A 26,706-nucleotide genomic window follows, 5' to 3' on the forward strand; every position below is an offset into this window, starting at 1 on the left:
TCAGTGTAAACATCTCGTAGCTCTTTTGTCATATACCTAAATATTTCATAGTTTTGAGGCTACTATAAATGGCATTTTCGATTTTTAATTTTTATCACATATAGATATATTTCATTTTGATATATTTATATTATTTCCTGAAAATTTGCTGAGTTGATTTATTATTTGCACCTATTTTGGTTCAGATCTATTTGCACCTATTTTGGTTCATCAGCTTTTTTGAGAATTCACAGGATTTTTTTTCACCTAGGCAACATATCTAAGAATAAAGACAGTTTTACTTCTTCTAAGACAGTCATTTTGCCATGAGTGAGAAAGTAACCACTTTTCATAAGGCACTCACACTCTGAAGAGTATTTTTCATCATTATTAGAGTTTTGTGGCTAAGGCTGTGATGTTCCAGCCTCCTTTTTTTCTAGGGACATAGAGACAATATAATCCTGCCACCCTACACAATCTCTCACCAACAAAAAACAGTGAAGGAAGTAGCTCAGGACATTGTGACCAACCCCACTGACCCATCTTTGGGTTAGACTAGTGTGCCCACAAGGCTGAACTCCAAAGGGTGAAACTGATTGTTCCCCATGGCTGCACATGGCCGGGTGCCAGCAGCTTCCTCATAAATCATGTTAGGCCCTGTTGAGCTTCCAGAAGCATCCTGGGATGGAGACAGAGAGTTCCTGAAGGAGGCCTACAGCTGTCTTATGACATATGCTACACTTTTCTGCCTCTTTTTGGATTTTAATAATCAGGGAGTCATGCAAGTTGGCTTTAGAATAGAAGAGCTTCCAAGAGTGTCAACCACATTCCGCTTCATTAGTCCATCTGCTATCTGGCTCCCATGTTCATGCCACTGGCTAATTTGAATTCTCAGGATAGTTGATCTTTCATATCAAAAGATATCTGGCCCCAGATGTCCCAACAGACATCATGGTAGATGTCTCCAGCAAAAGTGATCCCACCATATCTCTCCCCTCTCCCAGGCATTCCCATGTGTACTTTCTCTAAGATCCTCCCTACCCTCCCAATTCCCACTCCTACCCTCCCATCCCCAGATTTGTCTCCAGGTTGTTGGGCCCTCTGGTCATCACAGGCAGTCCTTCATATGCAGCTTTAAGAAGTAGAATCTGAATTGTAATCCACTGTTGGAGGACACCTTCCCTTAGTAAAAGGTGTGATCCTTTCCCTTTAAAAAGAGAAAGAGAAAATGAAACCAATCCCTTAGAAGGAAGTGAACCCTCATCCCTGGGGGCATCCAAAAGGGGATGAAAAGGTACCTCTTGGTCTTGCTTCCCAAGGGTTCTACATTGGGTAAGAGGACAAAATTGATGAACTTCAGGGCGCCAGGGTAGCTCAGGGGTTGAGTGTCTGCCTTTGGCTAAGGTCCTGATCCCAGGGTCCTGGGATTGAGTTCCGCATCGGGGTCCCCACAGCAAGCCCGCTTCTTCCTCTGCCTGTGTCTCTGCCTCTCTCTGTGTGTCTCTCATGAATAAATACATAAAATCTTTAAAACAAATGATGACCTTCAGCAATGAAACAACCTATTTCTAAAAAGGAAATTCCTTCCTAAAAAGGTTCATCAGAGCCCCAAGCTGGTTTGTAAGAACTTCAAATACAAAATCCTAGCACTTGAAAGATCATCTAGGCCACTCTGAGAGGGATATGCGGGCCAGAGAGAGGAGAGAACTTGCCTGAGGTTACCCTGGTGGCCAGAGTCCGGGCCAGACTTCCAGCCCAGAGTTCCTGACCTCAGTCTAGTATCCCTTGCATTGTTCTGATTCTTTTCTCCAAAGGAAATCCCTGAAGACTCCAGTTCCATCCCCAGAGCCATTTAGAAGACAGCATTTCAAGAAGAACCCTTTTTTTTGTGTATCAAACAGCATCTACCAGTCATTACATCATACACATTTATGTGTTTGTTTATTGACTGTCTTCCATGCCAACATGTTAACTCTACAAGGGAAGGGCAAGACTTGATTTATTTATGGATGTTTCCCCCATGCTCAGACTATTACTTGGGCTTAATAGGTGCTCCACAAATATCTGTCAAAGGAAGAAAGGTAGGAGGGAGGGCTCACCAGGGTAAAAAAAGGCCTTAATTCTCATCTAGTGGGTCTTCAGTCCTCCCCCATCCCACTGCCCCTGGTCTGGCTCAGAGCCAAAGCTCTTCCCTGACCATGAGGACAGCCTCCCTGTTTCTGTCCTCATCCCAATGCCCCAGAGCACATCATGAAAATGCAAGAGTTATTTCCTACTAAAACCCTTCTGAGTATATGGGAGAAAATATTTGCAAAACACATATCTGATGAAGGATGGATGCCTAGATTATATAAATAACTCTCAAAATTTAATAGAAGAAAACAGACAACCCTTTTTTTCAAGTGTGCCAAAAAAGAGATACCAGGAAGCACATGCAAAGATATCCAACATCTTGTTGGCAAAGTGCAAATTCAAGCCACGAGGAGATACACCTCTCAAGATGGCTAACATCGGGGTGGGAGGGGGAGCCCAAACTGACAATAGCAAATACTGACAAGCATATGAAGCAAGTAGAGCCCACATACATTGCTGGTGGGAATACAGAATAGTACAGCCATTTAGAAAATGGTTTCTTATAAAGTTATACATACCACGTGACCTAGAAATCCTACAGTAGATATTTGCCAAAGTTAAACAAAGCATGTGTCTACACAAAGACCTGTATGTGATGGTTTATAACAACTTTATTCAAAGCGGCCCAATCTGGAGACATTCCAGATGTTGCTCACCTTGTAAATGCATTTTAAAAAACTGGAAACCAAAAAAAAAAAAAAAAACAAAAAAAAAACCACTGCAAACCTGTGGTACATCCATACAATGGAATAGAACTCAGCTTAAAAAGGAACTACTGCTACATGCAAATACATGGATGAATCTCAAGAGCATTATGCAAAAATAAAATAAAAGCTACAAAATTCTACATATGGCACGATTCCACTTATACAACATTCTGGAAAAGGCAAAACTATAGGGATGGAAATCCTGTCAGTAGTTGCCAGAGGCTGGGGGAGGAGATAGACTACAAATGGCACAGGAAAACCCTTTGGGTGATGGCCATATTCTACATCTTGCTTGTCTTGGTGATTACATGACCAATGGCATTTGTCAAAACTCACAGAACTATATTCCTGAAAAGGGTGACTTTTACCGTATTGTAGTTATACTATTGTAAATCTGACTTTCAGAGAAAACCTTCTGTGGCTCTTCACAGGCAGGGTCAAGTCCAAGCAGCTTAGCTTTGCATTCAAAGTCCCTCGGGCCACACCAAGGCAATCCCATCTGCCCTATTCTCTGCTGGTCTCCCCTCACACACTCCATTCATCATTCATAATGAACCATCTAGTGTTTTCCAGACATGTCCTGAGCATTTTTGCTCCCTGTCCTTGGCTCATGCTCTTCTCTCTGTCCTAAATGTTTTCTCCTCCCTGGAAGAAGTGAAGCCTCCTGGAAAGAACACAACTCAGACCAGCTGGACTAGAGATGCAATCCTGCTCTGCTATTGTGGTAGACAGAGGACAAAAATGGTCCAGGGGCACCTGAGTGGATCAGTGGTTGAGCGTCTGCCTTTGGCTCAGGTCCTGATCCTGGGGTCCTGGGATCAAGTCTCGCATCAGGCTCCCCTATGTCTCTGCCTCTCTCTGTGTGTCTCTCATGGACACATAAATAAAAATCTAAAAAACAAAAACAAACCCGAAAACAGCCCAAGTCACCACTTCTCCATGCATCCAAAGACTTTGCAAAGTGACTCTGCAGCTTCCCCCCTCAAGAGGTAGAGTCTGCTTCCCCTCCCCTTGAACCTGGGCTGGACTGGTAGCTTGCTGTGGCCAGTGGAATGTGGAAGAAGTCACGGTGTGCCGCTCTGAGCATAGGTTACAAAAGGCCTTGAACGTGTTCTCTCTCAGAACCCTACCGCCTCCGTGAAAACAAGCCTGGGCTGCTCCACCAAAGGATGAGTCCCTGTGGAAGACAGTATAGCTGTCCCATCCAAGACCACCCCAGATCAGCCAGCCCAGCCAACCAAGACACCCATCTTTTCCCCTGACTCAGAGCCCATTTTTAGGGTCTACTCTAAAGTCTCATCATCCCCTCAGGTCCCTGTCTGAGCAACTGGTATTTCAGACATGAAGAGGCAAAGCCAAGTCCCACCATAATATTACATCTTCCAAGCGGCTCTTTCCAAAGACCTCCTCCCGCATCGAGGGCACACTGAGCAGCTTCTTGGTGACTTGAATCATAGGTATCTATCTGCAAAAAGACCAAACTCCTACATTACGAATGCTGCCGTCCTGCTGTGCCTATCCATCTGGCTCCATAATTTGCCACATCCTCCCGCCGTGCCCTCCCCTCCCACCACTCAAGCCATCCCTGACAGTCCAGGCTTGTTCACACCTCTGTGCCCATGCCAGCACCTAGGACACCCTCCATCTCTGCCCCACCTTCCCAGGTAGACTGTGGCTGCTCTCTCTGCACACCACGCTCCCACAGCATCTTGCTGAGCCCTCTGTTGTGGACCCGATTCCAGACCTATCCCTCCCCTCTGCCCCATTGGCCTGGGACATTCTGAGCAAAATCCCCTGGCCCCTAGCAATTGTTGGCTACATTTAACTGGCTCATCAACCTCTATGTCTTCCCTGCCTCCTACCCTCATCCAAGGTCAACCATTTCAGGAGTGGGTCCCACCACTTTGCAATTGGATCACCTGCTTCTTCCTTGCCCATCAGTCTGGAAATATGCTCAGGCCTGTATCCTCACCCACTCCTACCAAAAATAAAGGAAGAAAGAGGGAAGGAAGGGAGGGAGGGAGGGAGGAAGGAAGGAAGGAAGGAAGGAAGGAAGGAAGGAAGGAAGGAAGGAAGGAAGGAAGGAAGAAAAGGTAAAAATACGACCTCCTCTCCACCTTCCCTTGGAGCTCAAGGCAATACATTTCCTTGGTGCCACGTTGTCTCCACGGCAGTCACCAGATTTCCACATTGCATAGTAAATGTGTAGTGGGATTGTGGAGGGAGGGGCTCCGTGCTGAGTTTCCTGAGTTCCCGCTTCTACTCCAAACTCCTAAATCTCCCACCAAAAAAGCATATCCAAGGGCCCAGGAAGTCAAAGAAAGCTGACCCAAAAAAACTGAGGGCAGGTAGAGCGAGGACAGGGAGATGAGTCACATAGTTAAGTGTCAAATCCTACTGTAAGTTTCCCATGTGTTCCTCTCATGGAGTCCTCCAGACTCTGGACCATCTCATCAGGTAACGGACTGATTTACCCTTTAACAATATTCCTTGAGTGCTTTCTATACATGCCAGTGAGACACTAGAGCACCAGAATTGAGAAGTTGCATCTAGTAGGGACCAGTGAGTGTATGGTCAGAGGCACCATTTCTGCCTTCCCTCTAACTTGGTGGTCACTTCCACCTCGCCAAGCCTCCCTCACCTGTGTATAAGGCAGGGATGATTGGACTGATGACATTCACCCTTGGCCTTCGATGGCACCTGCACAGTCTGTAGACTTTGTACAGTGTTTCCACCTGCAGATGCATGGACTCATGGCCAGCGCACAGGGCCATGGGCAGGGATTAGCAGGAGCAAAGTCAGCACCAAGGAGCAGTCAGGATCCAGTGAGAACATCTCCATCCTCCAGGCTCCTTTCTTTTCACTCATTCTTGACTCCTGCTTTACTTTGATGTGTTTTGATTTTTTTTTTTTTTTAAACTTCTAGAGTCGGGAAACCCCGGTGGCTCAGAGGTTTAGCACTGCCTTCAGCCCAGGGCGGGATCCTGGAGACTCGGGATCGAGTCCCACATCGGGCTCCCTGCATAGAGGCTGCTTTTCCCTCTGCCTGTGTCTCTGCCTCTCTCTCTCTCTCTCTCTCTGTCTCATGAATAAATAAATAAAATCTTTAAAAATAAATAAATAAAAATAAAACTTTTAGAGTCAAATAATTGCTTCTTTTGCTTTCAATCTTTCTCATTTAGCATCACAAGCAGTTTGGGGCGCCTGGGTGGCTCAGTCAGTTAAGCATCTGACTCTTGATTTCAGCTCAAGCCATGATTTTAGGGTCTTGAGATGAAGCCCCGTGTCAGGCTTCCTGCTCAGAGGAGAGTCTGCTTCTTTCCCTGTGCGTGCCCCTGCTCTCACACGTGTGCTCTTTCTCTAAAAAAAAATAATAAACCGTTTTAAAAAAATCACAAGCAAAGTTATAAATTTTGTTCCAACCCAGTACTTTGACAATATTATAATAAAAACTCTATATCAAAATCTATGTAATTAATTTCTAAAAACTGTATAATTTCAAACGTGACTTTCTCTTAGATCCAAGAGCTATTTAGAAGTGTACTTCCTAATTTCCAAGTACTTAGTTTTGGGGACTAGCCTTTTATTGTTAATGTCTTGTTTTGTTGTACTGTTTAGAAAAAGTGACCTCAAATTTTCTACGTAGGATGTTTTAAATTTGGACATTTTATATGAGATTTTCTTAGAGGATTGACTTTTATAAGTGTTCCATGAGTATCTGAAAATAATATGGAGTAAAATATACCCATTTAAATCCTCCAAAAATTATTTATATAGCCTTATCTGTCAAATTCTCAAACAAGCCCATTCAGAATTTCCATTATAATTGAGGGAGTTTGTCACTGTTATTTTACTTCTTTATGGATTTTATTATTTATCATGATTAAACATGCAGGTTTGTCCCATTTAATATTTTTTCCTTGAATACTTTGCTTGGTATTGGTATTACCACTTTTTCTTTTTTTAAAAAAAGGTTTTATTTATTTATTCATGAGAAACACAGAGAGAGAAGCAGAGACATAGGCAGAGGGAGAAGCAGGGTCCCTACTAGGAGTCTGATGCAGGACTTGATTCCAGGACCCCAGAATCATGACCTGAGCCAAAGGCATTCGCGCAACCACTGAGCCACCCAGGTGCCTCTATCACTTTTTCTTTTTGTTGTGGGCTACATTTATTTGGTATCTCATAGCCAGATGTATTCTACATACTTTGTCTTCTTTCTTGAGCTCTCCACGCTAATTCATTTTTCATTTGATTGGAGTATATCCCCTGGTACTATTTTCAGGAAAGACACATTTGACATATAACCTAAGTCCTTGTGCATCTCTATTTGCCTTGCACCTGAATGACAGTTTGGCTAGACAGAGAATTCTATAAACGGTGTTTTCTCTCCATATTTCAAAAGACAAGCCCAAAATATGTCTAATTGTCTTTTATTTAAGTTATAGGTTGTCTTTTTAGTTATGATACTTACAAGATTTTTTTTACAAGATTTTTATTTTACCCTCGAAGCTCAGAAATCCACCACACTCTAAGTGAACTAAAAGCATATGTTAACTTTTGTCCCTCATGAAAACCAGAGTTAAGGAACAAAAATGTTAAAGCATATACTCACAGGGACAAAAAGAATAGAAGCAGCAGCAGTAAAAAATATTTTGGAAGTGAAAAAGCAGATGGAAGAATGGTAACTAACTTAGCAGACCCAAGAAAGCTAAACCCTAAGTCAGTAGAATATAAATTTAGGAATTCCCTCACTCCAGAGGCTGAAGAATTGGCAGCACCAGGTACCTCTAGAAGTGAGAGTGAAACGAACCCAAAACAAAGCTACTGATTAAGAGTCTATGTGGTATCAGTCTCCCTCCCCTTTCTCTATGGCCAGATGAATGACTTTCATGAGTGAAGGTTCAAGAATTTATTATGGGATCCCTGGGTGGTGCAGCGGTATAGCGCCTGCCTTTGGCCCAGGGCACGATCCTGGAGACCCGGGATCGAATCCCACATCGGGCTCCCAGTGCATGGAGCCTGCTTCTCCCTCTGCCTATGTCTCTGCCTCTCTCTCTCTCTCTCTCTCTCTCTGTGACTATCATAAATCAATAAAAAATTTTAAAAAAAGAATGTATTATCTGGAGACATAGAGGTTCTCTGTACAGAATGACACCAGGCACAGGTGATATTGAGTACCAGATCTAAAGCAGAATCAAATGGAAGCTCAATCACTAAATATTGAGACCTCTAGGTTCTTCTCTTCTACTAAGAGCTCTGGCAGCCAGGCTTAGATCACCTGAAGAGTTTTCTCCCTCCAAAGTAAAAGACAAAACATCTAACAACACTGACATTGAAGATCCTGCTGATGAAAACGCCCGGCTTGGTCATCCTATGGTGAAGTCCATAATCAACAAGTGCCCCAGAACTTTCAGTAGGATTTTTAGTTAGACATGAATGCCCAGCCAAGAAATACCAGACATTTAAGAAAAATATCTGATATGGAATATTGAGGCCAAAATAAATACACAGGGGGACAAAAGGATTTGATAAAAGGAGACAGTGTCAGGCAAACTTGTCTTAATCAATAATATCTTCAAAGTATGAGAGACATTGTATCTGTGATATAAGAATGGTGTTATTAAAGTATTTAGAAAACAAAAAAAAGAACAATTAGAAATTAAAATATGAAATCAGAAAATGAAAAACTCAGAGTGAATGAGAGACCATTTCTGGTCACCTGAAAAAAATCAGCAGCTCAGCCATACCCAGGATGAAACCAAGCACAGAGCAGGCTTTTCAAATGAATCAATCAGTGGAAAAGCTTATCAGGGAATCCTTTTTCCCACCTTATAACTTACCTACTGTGTCTTGTGACACAGTCCTCCTGACCTAAGAATGAGCCCAAGTGAGTCAGGGTTACACAGACAATGCCAAACCAGATTGCCCCAGGGAGAATCATGCATCAGCCTAACAATTAGACATCCACAGTGATCTGCTGGTTGGCTTCCATTCAGTAGCATTTATAGGCCTTAATTAAGCCTGACCATGGCCCTGTAGGGTATAAAATAATCCCATTTTACAGATGGGAAAACTGAGGTCTGAAAAACAAAAGGGTGACTCTAGGCTCGAGATGGGTCTAAATGGAGAACATACAATTTGCATAGTCTGTCTCAAGAGCACTTGTTCTCTATTTGCCTTCTTTTTTCTTTTTTCTTTTCTCTCTCTTTTTTTAAAGATTTTATTCATTTATTCATAGACACAGAGAGAGAGAGGCAGAGACACAGGGAGAGGGAGAAGCAGGCTCCATGCAGGGAGCCCGATGTGGGACCCCATCCTGGGTCTCCAGGATCACACCCCGGACTGCAGGCGGCGTCAAACTGCTGCGCCACCAGGGCTGCCCATCTTATTTTTTTCTGATTATAAAAATGTTATATGTTTATTCTGAAAAATCTAAACATCTCAGAAATGAAACAAAGTAGAATGCAAAAGACCCTGGTAACCCTCCAGAGGTAACCATGAGCAACAGTTTGGGGCCTAGTTCTTCAGAGTATGTGGTCTATGCATATGCATATATATATAAAATATTTTTTAAAGATTTTATTTATTATTTATTCATGAGAGACACAGAGAGAGAGAGAGAGAGGCAGAGGGAGAAGCAGGCCCCTTGCAGGAAGCCCGATGTGGGACTCAATCCCAGGACCCTGGGATCACGCCCTGAGACTAAGGCAGATGCTCAACTGCTGAACCACTCAGGAGTCCTGGAAATGTAGTTTTAATAGGGTCATTATTCTTCTATTTTTAATATTCATAGGTATTTACTCTTTCAGATGGAGTTTATAATAATTATATCGAGTTCTGCCTATCAGCCCCTCAAATTTTGCTAAAATGGCATTAAATGTGTGCACCAATGGGGAGAATTACTGTTTTTTCAATATCAAATCTTTCCATCCATGAACATGGTATTATCTCCAGGAATTCAAGCTTTTTCTGACATCTCTTAATAAAGGTTTATATTTTTCTTCATGTATGCCATAACCATCTCATTAAGTTTATCCCAATGCATTTTCCCATTGGTGTTGCTACAAAGAATGAGATCCTTTCCTTTTTCTCAATTATGTTTTCTATTAGTTATGGCTGCAGTATCAGAGGAAACCCTTCACCTTTACAGTTTTAAAATGAACTCTCTTGGACTATTTTAGGTAAATACATTATAAATTGTGATGATTTGCTCTTCCTTACCAATAGTTTTATTCCTTATTTGTTTTTCTCATCTTACTGCATTTGCTGGAACCCCCACAACACTGTTGAATAATGCCAATGACACAAATGTCATTGTTGTATTCTTGACTCTGTAAGAAGTCTTTATTTAGCATTTTACTATCATATTTAATATTTTGGCCTCCTCTTCAAAAGCCCCCACCACACTCCCTCAGGACTCAAATGCCCTCCTATTTCTCCTCCATCCCTGTCAAATTTCCTTCTTAATAATTTTCCTTAGGTCTTTGACAGCAGAGGGTGCGTTAAACCACTATAGCTTCATTTCCTGGATGATGTGCACTCTAAGCCTCTATAAAAAACTTGTATAACTAAAATACACAATTCTTCCAGGGGTATAGCAGCTGCTACAGGACAATGAAGCCAGCATTTGCAACATACCTTGCCAAATAGCATCCAAAGGCAGAGCACATTTGCAAGCATCATCTCCGTTAGTCTTCAAAACAAACTCTACAAGGTGGGTTGTTTGTTCACTCTCGTTTTTCAGATAAAGTCTCCAAGTAAGTTGTCCTAGGTCACCCAGCTAAGTAGCACACAGAATTCTAAACTAGATTACAAAGGAAATCCTATAACCTCACAAGCCTGGGTCTTGGATGGGATTACAGTGGTGAAGGGGAAGTTCCAACCTAAGGGAAAGGCAAATGTTCAGGGCAGAAACCTAAAGGTCTAAAGGAGATGGGGCATCCTTCCCTTCTCTGCAGTCCTTTCCTCAGCAAACAGTATATAGAATGGAGCTTTGCTGAGAGGGTGGCTGGGGAGGGTGGCTGGGAGGTTCCCTGCGGGAACCCCAGCATGGTGCTCTTCCTGGCATCCTCAAATCCTCACAAGGGCCTTGGTATATGGGAAGGGCCCTGCCCTGGAAAGAAAGACCAGAGTCCCAGCTCTATAATTCACCAGCTATGTGACCTTGGATAAGTTGCTACCTTCTCTGGTCCTGGTTGAACACCCATTAAATAAACCCAACACCTTGGCTAGAAAGAGGAAAAAAATACTTTTGCATAAAGTGTTCCATTTGATTTTCAAGGCAGATTTAAACAAGGCAGATGAATACATGTATTAATCTCTACTCTCTCTACTCCTTTTTGCAATTCCCTAAAAGGACTATAAAGGAATTTTTCAAGATAAACAAACAAGAAAAGGGGGAGCCTGTATCAGGGGACAAGAGGTGTAACTTTTTTTGGAGAAATGGAGCAAGCTGCTTGCAAGAGGGGGAGCCAGTGAGAAACCTGCCAGTTCCTACCACAAACCCCAGAGAGACCCAGAAGTTACAAGCATCACTAACTCAAAAAAGCAGGCACAAGACTAATGGCTGAAAACAGAGGAGAAGTTAGATACACACACACACACACACACACACACACACACACCACGACTCGCCCCCTCAGCAGAAGACTGGAGGTTGAGTATGCAGAGCGGCTCCAGGGCAGGGAGGCTGGGTACAGCTGAAGGTAGGTAGACAGGCACCCTAGTCAGAATAGAGGAAGTAGGTGGAAATCCATACACTGCCTGAGATGGCCCTGCCTCCTCCCCCTAAATACCAGCAACCACATTTACCCACCCCAGGATGTAGGATCCTTTTCTAGAGAAGCTGGATGGTCCCACAGGAAGTCCCTAGACACACTGATTTTGAGGGTCCTCCAAAAGAATGACCAGACTCCCATCTAACCACTCCCAGTGAAACCACCAACTGACAAGCCTCACCCAGACTCACGGTATTGGTTAGTGCTTTCCTCTTAAACACAAACAACACACGTGAAAGAAGTAAGGAACTTGAAAGAAGCACAGGCCATGCAGGGAGCAAAAGGAAAATGAAGGGAAATTATCATTATTATCTTTAGATAAAAGAACAGATTGCATACAGGACACTTAACTGGGTGCTATAAGAAGAGGAGAGAAGAGGAGAGGGAAGGAGAGGAAAGGAGAAGAGAGGAGAAGAGAGGAGAAAAGAAAAAGAAGAGAAGAGAAGAGAAGAGAAGAGAAGAGAAGAGAAGAGAAGAGAAGAGAAGAGAAGAAGAGAAAGCAATCCACAATCCTCAAAACTTTGCAAACTATAAAAGACAGAGCTAAAATTTCAGAAGGCAATAGTAAAGTTCAAAGATAAGGACAAGGAAAATTTACCAAAGAATAGGAGGAAAAAGGCAGAGATGGGAAATAAGAAAAAAAAATGAAGAAAGCAGAGGATATCTAATCTTCATCTAAGAGAAGGGAGAGAAAGCCGAGGAGAGGAAATCACCAAAGACACAAATGCAAGTGATTTTCCCAGAAAATTGGCCCACATGGAAGGAACCCACTAAGTACCCAAAAATATGGGTTAAAATAGATTCATACTAGGGCTAGTTAAGACTAAATTTTTAAAAAGATTTTTATTAATTTATTTGAGAGAGAGCACACAAGTAGTAGAGAGGGCAGGAGAGGGAGAGAAGTAGGTTCCCCACTGAGCAGGGAGCCCAATGTGGGGCCCCATCCCAGGACCCCAGGATCATGACCTGAGCTGAAGGCAGACGCTTACTCGCTTACTCGACTGAGCCACCCAGGCACCCCTTAGACTAAATTTCATCATGAGACTTCAGCCCACAAAGGACAAATATTCCAAAAGCTTCTAGAAAAGAAGATGTAGAATGCATACAAAGGGCAGGACACCAGAACGGCATAGGAATTCTCAACCATGCTCGAAGCCCAAAGGCAATGGAGCAAAATCTTCAAAATTCCAAGGGAAAAATATTTCCAACCAAAATCTTATTTCCAATCAAACTGTTGATCAGGTATGAAAGTAGGAAAAAAAAATGTTTTTTGAGGCCTGCAGTCTATCAAAAATGTTACCTCCCCTTACCTTTTCTTAAAAAATCCCCCCCAAAAAAGGGCATAAATCAAGGAGGAAGACACAATGGGACTATGTCGCTAAAAATAAGCATTTATAAGTTGGTTTTCCATGAGCCATCCGGCCTTCATGCCCTCACCACATGTGCCAACAACAAAATGACCTAGAGTGCATGTTTATTCACATTTTAACATTTCCGAAATGGAGATTACTTTGCAACTGATGGCCTCTTAGGTCAATAAAATATGGCAGCAGCAGCTAGCATTTGCAAGCTGCTTTATAGTTAGCCATGACATTTCACGCACCTTATTTCCTTAGGCCTCACAACAGCTTCCTGAAACCAGTTTTCCCAACCCCATCATGAACACCAAGAAACTGAAATTCTGCACCATGAAGCCACCCAAGATAGCACCTAGGTGGTGCAGGTTGTGGGTGGAAGAGTTAGTGTTGAGTCCCTTCTTACCAGGAGCTTTGGGCAGAGCATCTCATTTAGGGCTCCATAGTCCTCTGGTCATCTGACAGCGGAGGGAAGGAGGCTCAGAGAGGTTAGGGTCGTGCCCCACCGCACACAGCCAGTAGATAGCACACTCAGGAGCTGACCTCTCCTCTGCCTCGCTGCTGGGCTGGCACTAGGGGCAGCAGCTATGTTCCCATGGGAAGTGAGTGAGCACAAGGTGGTGGTGGGGTGGGGGAGGAGGGAACCCAGCACCCCCAGAGTAAGCCCTTGCCCCCCTGCCGCAGCTGCAGGAGCACTTACTGCATGAGCCTGTCCCTGGCCAGGTCTGAGAGGTAGCGCTTGGATCCACCCAGAAACAGGGACCGATATCGCTGCCGATGGTCCTTGGTTTCTGCCAGCCAGGTGTTGAGGTAGTGGCCCACACCCACAGGGTTCTGCGAGGCGAACAGGATGGCAGGACGTCAGCAGGCCAAGTGACTGGTCTGGAGATGGGAACCCGTGCCTCCCCGCTCTCCCCACACCGCTCCTTTCTGCATCTGTGATGGGGTGAACTGTGTCTTCCGAGGAGACAGGTGGAAGCCCTAACCCCCTGTGCCTCAGCGTGTAACCTCACTTGGAAACAGTCGCTGATGTCATTAGTTAAGAGGAGATCCTACTCGAGTAGGGTGGGCTGTTGATCCAATCAGACTGGTGTCCTCATAGAAGAGACACACAGGGGGAAAGACATTCCTGGGACGATGATGGCAATGACACAGCAGACTGGAGCGATGCATTTACACACCAAGGAATTTAAAAAACTGCCGGCCACCACCACAAGCTAGAAAGAGGCCAGGAAGGATTCTTCCCAGCAGGTTTCAGAGGGAACAGTCCAGCTTCCAGAACTGTGATAGGAGAGAGCGCTGCTGTTTGAAGCCACCTGGTTTGTGGGACTTTCATTAGGGTGGCCATAGGAAGTGAATCCCACCCAGAAACCTGGGTCGTAGATACAAGAGGCACCAACAGAGAGGTTCAGAGAGGAGAGGCAACCTGCCCAGAGCGACCAGCGAGGGCAGGAGAATGGTGGGCAGGAACCCCACCACCTGTGGAGCAGCAGTGCCAAGGGTGGCCTGGGAGAGATGTCAGGAGCCAGACACAGTTCTATTTGCTGCTGAACTTGGTGCTCAAAAGGGAAGGGCCTGTCTCATAGGGGAGCAAGTTCCCGGTGGTGTGCCTCCTGCCCTGGAGCAGGTCAAGCTCAAGCCTGGAATCCGGACCTCACCTTAGCCCTCCCACTCGGGAGTTATCAGCCCTGTGGTAGCAGCATCTGGTGCTTATCTAAATACCTTATTTGGGGTTCCCCAAGTAAAGACCCTCTCCCCTGCAGGAGGTGCAGGCTTGGGTGAGAAAAGGAAGTTTGCAGAGAGCTGACCAGCTGGTCCTCCTGAGAATCAGGTAGGGTGACAGGATGTGGGCAAGTGATAGAGTGTGGGGCCAAGCCATCACTCCAGGAGGTAAGCAGGTGGAGTGGAGGAGAGGCACGAGTGGGGGCAGTGGGAACATACTGGGAGGGCAGGTAAGTTATAAGCAGGACATTCCCCGGGGAAACCAGGATTCTTTATCTAAAGAATAAACAGGTGTTCAAAGTCAGGCAAAACTACCCTGAGCTTCTAGAAGCCAAGGTGAGGCTACCTGCTGGGAGGGGGGTGTGTGTTGTGGGGGCTCCGGGCGTGCTGGCAACGTGCTCTTCAACACTCTGGGGGCTGGTTACATGGTAAGTCTATTTTGTGACAGTTCGTGGAGCTGTTCCCTTAGGATTCGCACACCTTTCTGCATGATTATTAGAACCCAATAAAAGGCTCACTTACAGCCTGAAGGGCAGGAATAGGAAACAGGAGGTCGATGCCCAATGCCGTGTGTGTACATGATGAAGGCAGGCACACAAGCCCAGAACTTAGCTGTTTTACAAGAACACGAACTAAAGGTTACATCTCACACACGGGGACGGCCGCCTCTGGGGAGGGGAAGAGGACAGAAGGGGTCCTTGCTCCACCAGGGATGAGAGGAGGGCCAACTCCACTAGCTGCCCCAGAGGCTTCAAGACAAAGAGAAGGGAGGGAGCATTCCCCTGGGAAAATAAGAGAATGGGATGACTCTGAGGGGACGTCCCTTAGAGTAGTGGTTCTCAAAGTGCAGTCCCTAGAGCAGCAGCAGCGGCGGCAGCACCTGGGAACTTGTTAGAAATGCAAACACCCAGGCTCCACTACAGGCTACGAGTAGACCCTGCAGCATGGTGCCCCACAATCGGTGTTTTAACAAGCCCTCCAAGCCACTCGAGTTTGGAAACCCTTGCCTAAGAGAAATAAGATAGTGGGCATCTGTGTTTGTCCCCTGGGGAGAAAGAAGTGGGTCTGGGCTGGGCTGACACAGAGCATCAGTTCCCAGGGGCAAGGAGGGCTTTCGGCTGCCAGGAGAGGCAGGAGAGGGTTCCCTGCCCATCACCGTGTACCTCCCACTCCAGACCCACTCACCCAGCTTCCCAGAATCATCTGGTAGGTCTTTATGCCCATCCGCTTGGAAGACAGCAGGAACGGTGGCTGGTTGATGTGCCTGCATTCCTTCTCTGGAGGGAGCCACGAACCAGGCCCAGACGTGGCCTAGGGGGAAGAAATGAAGGCCGAAAGCTGGAGAGGCCTGGGGCTGGGGCAGCTCAGGGCTCCCAGCACTGACCTCATCCACCTGGGAGCCCTGGGCCTTCAGCCACAAACAGTGGAGGGTACCCAGCCACCTTCCAACTCCCCAGGAGCCCATCCTGGGCGGAGCGAGGGGCCCCATGGTGCTCTCAGAACCCACTCCAACCCACCCACCAGCTCGACACCTCTTTCCCGGTCCCCAAGGGCCCACACCGCATGACAGGGCCATACAGGCTTTTCCTACATGGAATACAGAAGCCACATTTGCTGGGGAAGCCTGGGCAAATCCCTTCGCATCTCTGGGCCTCCATTTCCTTTAGTGAAATGCAAATGATAACTCCTCCTTTGGGGGTGCTGGAAGGTGCCTGGCCCAGAGGAGGCACTCAGGGAATGTTGGCACCCTTTTTTCATTCCTCCGGACCCCTACTCGTTTGGTTCTCCCTTGGGAGAGGGGGCAGGCCCTGCCCGGGGGTGGGGTGGGGGCTTTCCAGGTTCCTGGCTGCCACACCCGCAGAGAGGAGCACATTGTTCCCTTGGAGGGAGCAGGTGCATGGTCCTCTGTCGGGCAGACTCCTTACCCCTTGGGCTCTCTGAGGGGAGAGAGGGGCACTCCATAGATTCCAGGCTCCACGTGGCCAGCTCCACTCCTCAACCTCTAACCAACCCTTAAGACCTACCTGGTTATACTCAGAGGACAAGGGAGTAAATGGAGCCTCCACAGTAAATGGACACCTGTGTGGTTCAGTGGTTGAACATCTGCCTTGGGTTCAGGGCGTGATCCCCGGGTCCCGGGATCGAGTCCTGCATCGCACTCCCCACCAGGAGCCTGCTTCTCCCTCTGCCTATGTCTCTGCCCCTCTCTCTCTGTGTCTCTCATGAATAAATACATAAAATCTTTTAAAAACCAAAATAAAACTGAGCCTCAGAGAGTGGAAGGGACTTACTGAGAGCGACAAGGCAGGCAGGACCAGGACTGGACACCACGTGGGTCTGACACCCAAGGGGGGGCCTTTCCTCTGAAATGGCCAGCCCCATCCCACGCTGGCCGCAGGAGAGTCCCCTCCCAAGGGAAGAAGGGAGGAAGGTCATGGGGGGAGGGGGACACACTGACCAGTTTCCGGGGGCACTGGCTGAGGGTGGCCCAGTAAATCCTTTCTGTAGGGGTTTCTGGGTTGCGAGAAATTTTCGAAAAAACCCCGCGCTTCTTATTGTGACAGGAGTTAAGTTCTTCCACGAAGCTCGTAAAATTCATCAGTTCCCTGGGCTTTTTTTTCTGAGAAACGGGGAAAAAAAAGAAAAAGGAAAAGAAAAAAAGGTGTGTGTTAGGCCAGGAAGACCAGAGCCCTCCCTTTGGACCCTGAGCAGCAGAGAGGAGCGAGGTGGCCACACACGGAGGCACCACCGTCTATCCTGCTCCCAACGTCCCCAAGCCAGGTGGGCAGAGACGCAGCCCCGGCCAGGGGCAGGGGGAGCCCAAAGAGTCTCCAGCAACGTCCACTTCCGTGCTACCTCGGACAACGTAACTGGCATCTGCTTGTACGTTGCTTCATTTTTCTGCTCGTTTCAAGGACATTTATGGCGTGGGTGCCATTCTCAGCAGGAGCCGTAGTCCGAATATCTACAAACCAGGGCAATGGGGTAACACTAAGGGTTTGGGGGGCTGTGAAATCACTCTGTATGATACTATAATGATGGACACTCTTGTCCCAACCTGTAGAAGACACCATCCCAAGAGCGAATCCTAACGTGAACTGTGGACTTGGGGTGACGGTGATGTCACCATGGGTTCATCGCCTGTACCACGTGCACCACTCCAGGGCAGGATGCTGCCAGTGGGGGAGGCTGTGCGTGGAGGGGGCACCGAGGGTGTCAAGGATCTCTGTACTTTGTGCTCAAGTTTGCCATGAGCCTAAAAATGCCCCCTCTGCCCCCCATAAAGTCTATTACTCTTTAGATACAAAAAAATACTAGTAGGCTGCCTGGGCACTAGCCAATCAAGATGTACGTTGGCCGTGGAGCCTGGGTAGGGTCCCAAGGTCCCCATGTCAGTGGCTGGTCGTGGGGCCGTCTGGGAGGCCCTGGCGAGGAGAGCCAGGTTGGGGGGCTCATCTTTCAGCGGCTGGTCGCCCATCAGTCCGAAGTATGTCAACATTTCGCCACCACCACCCCTTCCTCACCACCTGCTGACAATCCGTGTTGGGTGTCCTCTTCCACTGGAGTCTAAGTGCCACAGGGGCAGTCATCCCGGTGACTATTTCCTGGCCCCAGAGTGAACCACAGTGGAGACAAAACGAGCGGGTCGTGGGACAGATGCTTAACTCTAATCGCCATGAACAGGAACAAAGCAAAGCGCAGCCCGCTACGGACCACACAACAGGTGCATGACAGGTGTGGGAAAGTCCCCCTCAGCTTCCCCATCCTCCCAGCCCTTCAGGTCTCTGGCTCCTTAACGGGGCACCGCTGCTATCAGCCGAGCTGGGCGTCCAGTCCTGGCACGGTGACCCTCGGTTCCTCCTCCGCGGCTCACGCAGGCGAAGCCAGCACACGTGCTGGTGTTCACATCCCAGCTCTGCTCCCTGCCAGCGGCGAGGCCATGCCGTTTCCTCAACTAACCCAGAGCCTCACGCTGCCACGGCGGTGAGGGTGAAGTGAGCCAGTGCAGGGGCAGGGCCCTGCGGCGTTTGGCACACAGGGTGGCGGCGGTGCCGCGGGCCGGCCCCCTGCTAGGGAATGCGAGCTCCAGGCCTCGCCTGGGCACACACCTGCACAGAGTAGTGTCCGTAAGGCTGGGGCTTGCTTCGGTCACCGGAGAAAGTGTCGTAAAGCCCACGGGTGCCCATGGATTGTGCCAGGTATGCCTCAATGCCACTTTTGAGAGAGTAGGTGCCTGGAGCCAGACCACTCCCCTAGAAGAGAACACAGATTACAGGCCCGCAGGAGAACCGCTGATGCAGACCCATTGCCATCTGGGGTCTCAGTTTCCCTGTATGCCCTAGTCATCAGATCCTCCACCCCACCCCCGCCCCAGGACTGTGCAGAAAGGCGGGCAAGGCCTGGCCAGGTGAGGGGGTACCTGATGAGACAGGGGGGACGGCTTGTTGGTCATCCTGCACATGAGGCCCTCAGAATGAGAACGGTTCCAGGCTTTCTCTTCCAGCTTTGTGTATGGGTTGCCCTTCACCCCATAATTTCCAGGGCCTGGATAGTAGTTCTGCGGGGGGAGGGGGGCAGGGGTAGGAGGGAGGGACATAAAGGTTATCAACCCCACTCTTTATGCCGAGTGTGTCTGAAGAAGAAAAACCCCTCCTGGGAGGGGAACAGGTTGTTCAGGGTCCCTGTGTGTTAACTGCCCCTCATCCCAAAATACCCTACCAGCCTTCTTTGCCTTAGAAAATTCTAATTCTGGGGCACCTGGCTGGCTCTGTTAATGGAGTGTCCAACTCTTGGTTTTGGCTCAGGTCATGATCTCCCCCTTGGGAGATGGAGCCTCCCCCGTCCCCGGTCGGGCTCCTCACTCAGTGGAGAGTCTGACTCCCCTCTGCCTCTGCCCCTCCCTCAATCGCAGGCACAGGGCATTCATGTGTTCTCTCTTTTTCAAATAAATAAATCTTTAAAAAAAGAAAAATAAAATTCTAATTCTGCAAAGCCAGCTCAAATGTCATCTCTCCTGGGAATGAAGCCTTCCTTCCCTATCACCCCAGACAGTTGCTGGCTTTGGTGGTCTTAGAAATGCCATCTATTGGGGCAGCCCTGGTGGCACAGTGGTTTGGCACCACCTTCAGCCCAAGGTGTGATCCTGGAGACCCGGGATCGAGTCCCACATTGGGCTCCCTGCATGGAGCCTGCTCCCTCTGCCTGTGTCTCTGCCTCTCTCTGTGTCCCTCTGTGTCTCTCATGAATAAATAAATAAAATCTTTTTAAAAATGCCATCTATCACACCCATTGTATAGCCCTTCATTTGCATAAGTGGGGGTTCTCACTGTGCTATGAATAGTGCTGTGACCTGGAAGGATCCAGAGTCCTGGGTTTGAATCCTGACTCTGCTGCTTCATGGCTGAATGGCCTTGGGGATACAACTTGGGCCTTCTCAGCCTCATGGTCCATGTTTGTAACATGGAGATAGTAATACTTTTCTTCCAGGGCAATGAGGAGGAAAATTACAGAATGTCTGTAAAACCTCCTGCGCAGTGCTCAGCCCACAGTGGGCACCAACACCTAAGTCAGGATAGGATGTCCGTCTTGCGGGTAAGGAGAAGGAGGTAGGAGAGATGGAGAATTGTGGTTGGAATGAGCATTTGGGGGTTTCCACTGTCAGGGTTAGAAGTATGGTCTCCGTTGGTGGACTGAGGGGAGCCACCCTGCAGCGCAGGTGCATGGCTGCGGGGGTGTGGGGAGGCAGTCCCTGGATAGAGACCCAGCAATGTTTGCTGCTGCGCTGCACCTTTCAGCCCCACGAGGTCGCTGCTGCTCCACGGATGGCTCAGCCCTGCCCTTCTCTGCTGGGAACCTGCCCTGGGGAAGCAGCCCTACAAGGGAAGGGTGGACATGGCAGGGTGGACTGGACAGGCACCCTGCTGGGGTAGTGGGGCCACTATGGCATCCGATATGTTTGCCCTCAGAGGACAGGGCCACATGTTGCCTCCTTCCAGGGCCTGGGTTTCCAGGTGTGCTCAGTAGAAGAGCCTCCGGGTAGGAAGATGGGTCGCTGTGTGGTGTGTTGGGCTTCACTTGGAGCCTCGGCACCTGGAGGTCCCAGAAGGTGACCCAATGAGATCAAATCAGAACCATCTGCCATTAGCGGGTGGGGAAACTGAGTCTCAGAGAGTCAGACCTCGAGTCCAAGGGCCTACCTCCAGAAAGGGACAGCAGCTAGGGTTCCAACTACGAAATCTGTGCACCTCCTGAGCTGTCTCCCAGGCACTATGTAAAAAACCCCCAGGGGCAGGAGGGCCATGAGCCTGGGTACACCTCAGAAGTGACCTCAGAGGGCCCGTTACAACAGACAGCGGCTGCCCCTCCTGGAGTCCATGAACTGTGCCTAGCCCAGAGCTCAGGGCTTATCTCACTCCAGGCGGAGTGACACCCCTGGGCTGATGGGAAAGTCCATGATTTTAACTGAAATGTTCTGCTGTCAGAGCTTTGGGGGCTGAGGCAGGGGTGATTGATTCTGGGGAAGGTGTGTAGGAGTGTAGGAATCGGCAGAGATTGTTTTAGTTGGACCTTAAAGGAAGAGAAGGATTCCAAAGACAGATGTGGGGGAGGAGGCAGGTCCCCCCACACCACCCCTACATGGGGCAAAGGCCAGGAGACTGGAACAAGACCTTTCAGGCCAGCTGGGAGAGGTACTATGCTGTAAGGAGGGCAGGAAGGACCTTGAAGGCCTTAGGAGGGTATTCAGATCTGACTTTGAGGGTCCTTTAGGAAGATGACTCTGGCTGAGGTAGGAGACCAGGAAATCTGTCCAGAGAGCTGCCCCTGGGTGGGAATGAGGCAGTGGCCTGGGCTGGGGCAGAGGCAATGGGGAGGGAAAGAGGAGGACAGGAGGAGGACAAGAGGAGGGCAAGAGGCAAAAGCACAGACCCTGGTGACCATGAGGAATAAAGGGCCGTTGGGTTTCTGAGTCTGGCAGCTGATGGTACCATTCCAGGGAAAGAGCAGGCCCCAAGGAGAAGCTGACATGTGGGGGAGGGGGACATGCAGAGTTTGAGGTGCCCCCTAGGGTGGGGATCTGGAGCCCTCTGCATGGAGCCTGGCTAGGCAAGAGAGATCACCGTAAAGAGGGTGGAGGGTGGGGGCGGGGGGAGCGCTAGGGATGGAGAGCCACGAGGGAGGCTGGCAGAGGGGCTCCAGAGCTGTGGACCTAGTATCCCCAGAGCCAAGAGAGGAGAGAGTGCACCTAGGGAGGGGGTGGCTGCATCCCCCAGTGCCAGTGGTAGATGAGATTCTGAAACCAGAGGAGGAGGCATTGCCTGTGCAGGGGCTGTGGTTTGACAGCCCCATCCTCTCTGGGGAAAGATTCACAGGGCGCCAAAACAGGCACCTACAGCTCGGCTAGGACACTGGGGCAGGCCCCACTCTGCACAGGTGGCATCTGTAGACCTGCAGTGGTGGGGGGACAACTGGAAGGACCAGAGGCCAGAAGAGGCCATCAGGATCCCTGCCCAGGTCTCACTGCAAGAAGACGGAAAATAGGCCTTGGACACGAGCTCCCCAGGGATTGCCATCTGCACCCACTGGGGCAGCACCACCTCCTTGAACTTGCTGTCCCCCCCCTCCTCCCCCCCCCCCCCCCCCCCCCCCCCCCCGCCCAGCCCAGGAGAGTGGCTTGGAGAAATCCTGCAGGGCCTGGTGGAGGTTACTGCAGGAAAGATAGGGGGATGAAGTGGGAAAAGGAGGGCCAGGCCATGGTACCCTCGCCCTACTCAGCCCCGGAGCTGGGAGCTGGGGACCCAAGAAGGAAGCATCAAACTTGCTCCTCTGCCACCGTCTGGGTTGGGCTCTGACATTAGACTCCATCCTCCAAAGACCATCAGGGAACGAAACCCAAGTGAGCCCACTTATGTGTAATGCGCCGTGGCTATTACGTGTGGATGCCCCTGGATTCAAATCCTGCTTGGATTTGAATTCAGAGCTCTGTGCCCTTGGGCACTTGCTTAAGCTCTGTACTCCAGTTCTCTTACTCTATCAAGCCAGAATAATGACCGTGCCTACCTCACAGGGGTGTTGTGAGGATTAGATTAATAAGTACCCTCGAGTGCTTAGGACAGCACCTGGCACGTGGCGTCATTTATTATTATTTCAGATTTGAAGGTAATGACACAGCTTGCAATGCCTCTGGGCAGCCCCGCTCCCGTCTGCAGTTACACCCTCGGTGCCTGAAGATGCAGAGTAATTTCCAGGCTTCACAGCAATAAGGTGTAGAAGGAGGGGCCTGGCTTTGGGGATGGACATCGCCTGCTTGCCAGCTGTGCAGCCTGAGGCAAGATGCTCATCCTCTCTGAGCCCCCAGGGCCTCGCCTGGACTGGCTGCAAACACTGAGGATGTTCTGGAACATCTAGTACTTAGTAGGCAAGTGTGCGCTTACTCAGTCCACAAACACTACCTGTGTGCCCACTATGTGCCAGGTGCTGCTAGGACCTGGGACTCCAGCAGTGAGCCAACCAGGCAGGTGTCGCCCACCCTCAGGGGCTGATGTCCCGCAGGGAAGAAACTCTAAACACACAACCACCACTGAGACTCCTAGGAAAGGGGGATGTCTGTCACCTAGTGGGGGTCAGGCAGGCTTCCTGGAGGAAGGGACCTTAGAGCTGACAGCTGAGGGCTGACCGAGGGGCAGCTGGGGGGAGCGCGGGGGCAGGGAGAGGAAGCGCATTTCTGGCAGAGGGAATGGCAGGAGCAAAGCCCCAGGTGAAAGAGTTTGGTCCATTTGAGGAGCTGGAAGCAGACCAAGAGCGCCCAGCGGACCACCAGGGCGGAGGTCACTCCGTGACCCACGGTGCACGCTCTGCCTTCCCCCTTATGCCCTACTGAGCTGGAGCCCCACTCTGTTCTCCCCACAGGGAATGATCATTCTGACCCACATGGATGCCACCCCACCCCTCACTACCATCGCCTCCCAGCCAGATGCCTCCAACCCTCACCCCCAGGAGCAGGGTGCTCCTCTGAAAATGTGAATCAGGTCCTGCCCCTGTCAAAACCCTCCACTGTCCTCCCACAGAACTTGGGACCAATCCCAAAGCCCCTACCTTGCTGCAGGGTCCTGCCGTCTGGCCCTCACTCCTCTGATACTTCTCCTTCTGCCCTTGGCTCTCCCTCCAGCCACCCTGGCCTCCCACCCCCCCCGGTTCACCTCAGGGTTTACACCTGTTCTTCCTGCTGCCTAGAATGCTCTCCCGCAGCCTCTGTGAGTCTCCATTGCTCACCCCCTGCAGGCTTTGCTCAAATGTCACCTCCCAGAGGTCTTCCCTGACCACCCTGAAAATTGCACCTCCATCACCCTGGATCCCTTCCCTGCCTCATTTTTTCCTCATGGTCCTGATAATATATGATTTGCTTCTCTGTACTGTTGTTTCTTCTACTAGGGCACCAGATCCATGATTCATCACTGCTCGATCCTCAAGCCCGAGGACAGTGCGTGGCACTTAGTGGGTGTTTAGTCATTACCTGCTGGCTAGACAGATGAATATATAGATGGATGAGTTCGTTGAGCACCTAATGTATACTAGACTCTACTCAGGGATTCAGAGATGAACCGGTTGCCAGCAGAGAGCAACTGGGCTGTTGGGGGAGACAGGCACAAGAATATACGACAGCTCCTGGGCTCGAAGCTGTGGTACCAGAAAGCAGAAAGCAGAGGGGTTTGGGGCATCCGGAAGAGAGCTTGGCTGGGCCTGGGAGGAGATGGTATGAGGAGGGGCGCTTCCAGCACCAACCAGCCATGCTGCACACTCCGCAGATGGAGTGGAGGGTGGGAGGGCTCCACCCCAGGACACGAGGACACCTACCCCAATGAGTCCTCGGAAGCGAATCTCCCCTGAGCTGAGCAGCCCCCGGGTGCTGCACGGCTTCTCCTGCAGCTGTTCTAAGAAGTCTTTGAGGTTGTAGGAGCCAGGCCCCAGCTTCTCCTTCTGCCTCAAGAGAAGAAAGCAGAAGGTGACAACCTGAAACCTGGGAATGTCCCCCCCGGGAAGGAGTCTGGAGGGTGATGGCATTCCCTAAAGAAGGAACTCTGCCTGGCCTGGGGGGGACGCACCTGCAGCTGCTTCTCCTTCATGATGGCCTGGTACTGAAAGTGGGGCAGCTGGGTCAGCCGGATGGCTTCCTGGGCCCGGGCCCAGCCTGTGCCCACCTCCTCTCTGAGCTTCTTCTTGCTAAAGCAGGTCTCCTGGTAGCCATAGGTCCCAGGTCCTATGTGGGACTGAGTCAGAGCATGGTCACACCTACCCAGTCTGCCCACAGAGCATCTTCCTCACCCAGCTGCCCTCCCAACCTGGGGGCGGAAAGGCCGGACCCCACTGCAGCCCCTATCCCTAGTGCCAAATGTGACACCAAGGGGCATAGCACTCAAGGTATGATCCCAGCATCCCCTGTCCCTGATCCCCTTACACTTCAAGGAAGGGTAGCACCTCGTTCATAGCCCACAGCCAGTGGGTGCCGGAGAGGAAATGGACCCCAGGTCTCTGTGGCCCCAACCCATGCTGTCCTCACCACAGACCTGCATTTATCATTACATCTAAGACCCCGGGCCCTGAGCCAAGCTCTGAGCTCCCAACCGAGAGGTGTGAGGTCTCCAGGTCTCCGGGCCTGGAGAGGTGTGAGGCTCGCCCCTGACACCGCTCAGCCCCTTGCCCCGTGTGAGGCACTTGGAGGCGCCGAGGACACAAACTTACCAGGTCCACAGAGTAAAGCCTGGAGTATGGGGCCTCTGTAAAAGTGCTGAATTTCTTCCGGTTGGGGTAAACGGCAGGAGACATCAAACCTAGAGAGGGGCAGAGGCCTGGTGAGAGCCCAAGGCCCAGCACCCATCCTGCTGTGGACAGGTCTGGGGGTGGCGGTGTTGGCTTCCCAGGGGACCTGGCCGCTGGAGCATGAACTGGGCTGCTCCCACCTCAGGGTCTCTGACCTTTCTGGCTCCCTCTCCCTGGACACCACCCTTGGCTGGTCTCATCCCCTCCACTGGGGGCCTTTACTCACTCCAAAGTCACCTTCCCCTCGCAAGCCCCTGCGAGCTCCTCCTCCTAGCTGGCTTTCTCTCCATAGCCCTGTTACTATCCAACATTTTATGTATTTTTCTTTTTGGTTTATCATCTACTCCAACCACCCCCTCCCCACAAGAATGCAAACTCCAGAGGACAGGGTTGTGCTGTTTGTTCACTGCTGTGTCGGCAGGTGCTAGGACTGCACCCGGCACAGAGCAGGGGGTACCTGTATATCATATAAATGTGTGGATGGATGGAGGCCCCCTGGGCCGAAATGCTGCGCTGGTGACCTCCTGTGGGCCGGGCTGCCTGGCCTCGGTGCGTCTGGCCCATAGGAGGTGCTCTGGAAAGGGCTCGGATCCCCTAAGGATGGGGAAAGAGCGGCGGGGGGAGAAGTGCAGCAGGTGTGCCCGGAGAGAAGGGCGGGCCCCCGCCCATTGCTCACCGCCAGCCCCTCCCGCCGCTCCCTCGTCCCCCACCTGTGGCTCTGCACCCCGAAGGGCGCCCCGCTGAACCTCTTGACGCCCATGGCTCGGCCGCCCCCAGGCCAGGTCCTCGCGGGGCCTCGGGCGGGGGCTCCCCTGGCGCTGCCCGGCAACCCCGCCTTGTGACCTGTGAGCTGCGCGCGGCTGTGCCCCCGGGGCGCCCCCTGCCGTTCTGCTTGCGCCCTGCACCTTTTCTCGGCCAGCCACCTTGTGGGGGACCCTTCGCCGCCGGGCAGACCCGCCCTACTGTGGGGTCTGCAGGGCCCGGGGCCAGGGGCATGGTCAGCTCTCTTCCCTCCTCTCCTTCATCTGACCAGTGCCCCTTGGTCATCCTACATCTAATACCATCTCCCATGATTACCTTTGATCCTCCCAGTGGTCTCAGGTTGAGGCACAGCAGAGAGCCACACCCCATTTGATGACGATGGGACAGAAGCCAGAGAGAAATAGGACTTGCCTGGGGTCCTACACCCAGTCCATGGAGCTGGGTTCCCAGAAC

At 50.1% G+C, this 26,706-nt stretch overlaps 1 protein-coding gene across 1 annotated transcript; it reads right to left on the minus strand.

The window, feature by feature from the left end:
• Positions 1 to 79: 79 nt before the first annotated feature.
• LEXM (lymphocyte expansion molecule) lies at positions 80 to 26,251 on the minus strand. Its single transcript, XM_038538812.1, is given in 11 exon segments — positions 80 to 1,186; positions 13,655 to 13,788; positions 15,862 to 15,987; positions 17,135 to 17,296; positions 18,786 to 18,929; positions 19,097 to 19,234; positions 24,529 to 24,651; positions 24,777 to 24,941; positions 25,414 to 25,488; positions 25,490 to 25,502; positions 26,202 to 26,251. Coding segments are annotated over 11 exon segments (1,203 nt in total). The 3' UTR covers positions 80 to 1,113.
• Between the last annotated feature and the right edge of the window lie 455 nt (positions 26,252 to 26,706).

The sequence above is a fragment of the Canis lupus genome, chromosome 5, assembly GCF_011100685.1.
Source record: "Canis lupus familiaris isolate Mischka breed German Shepherd chromosome 5, alternate assembly UU_Cfam_GSD_1.0, whole genome shotgun sequence".
Taxonomy (NCBI): domain Eukaryota; kingdom Metazoa; phylum Chordata; class Mammalia; order Carnivora; family Canidae; genus Canis; species Canis lupus.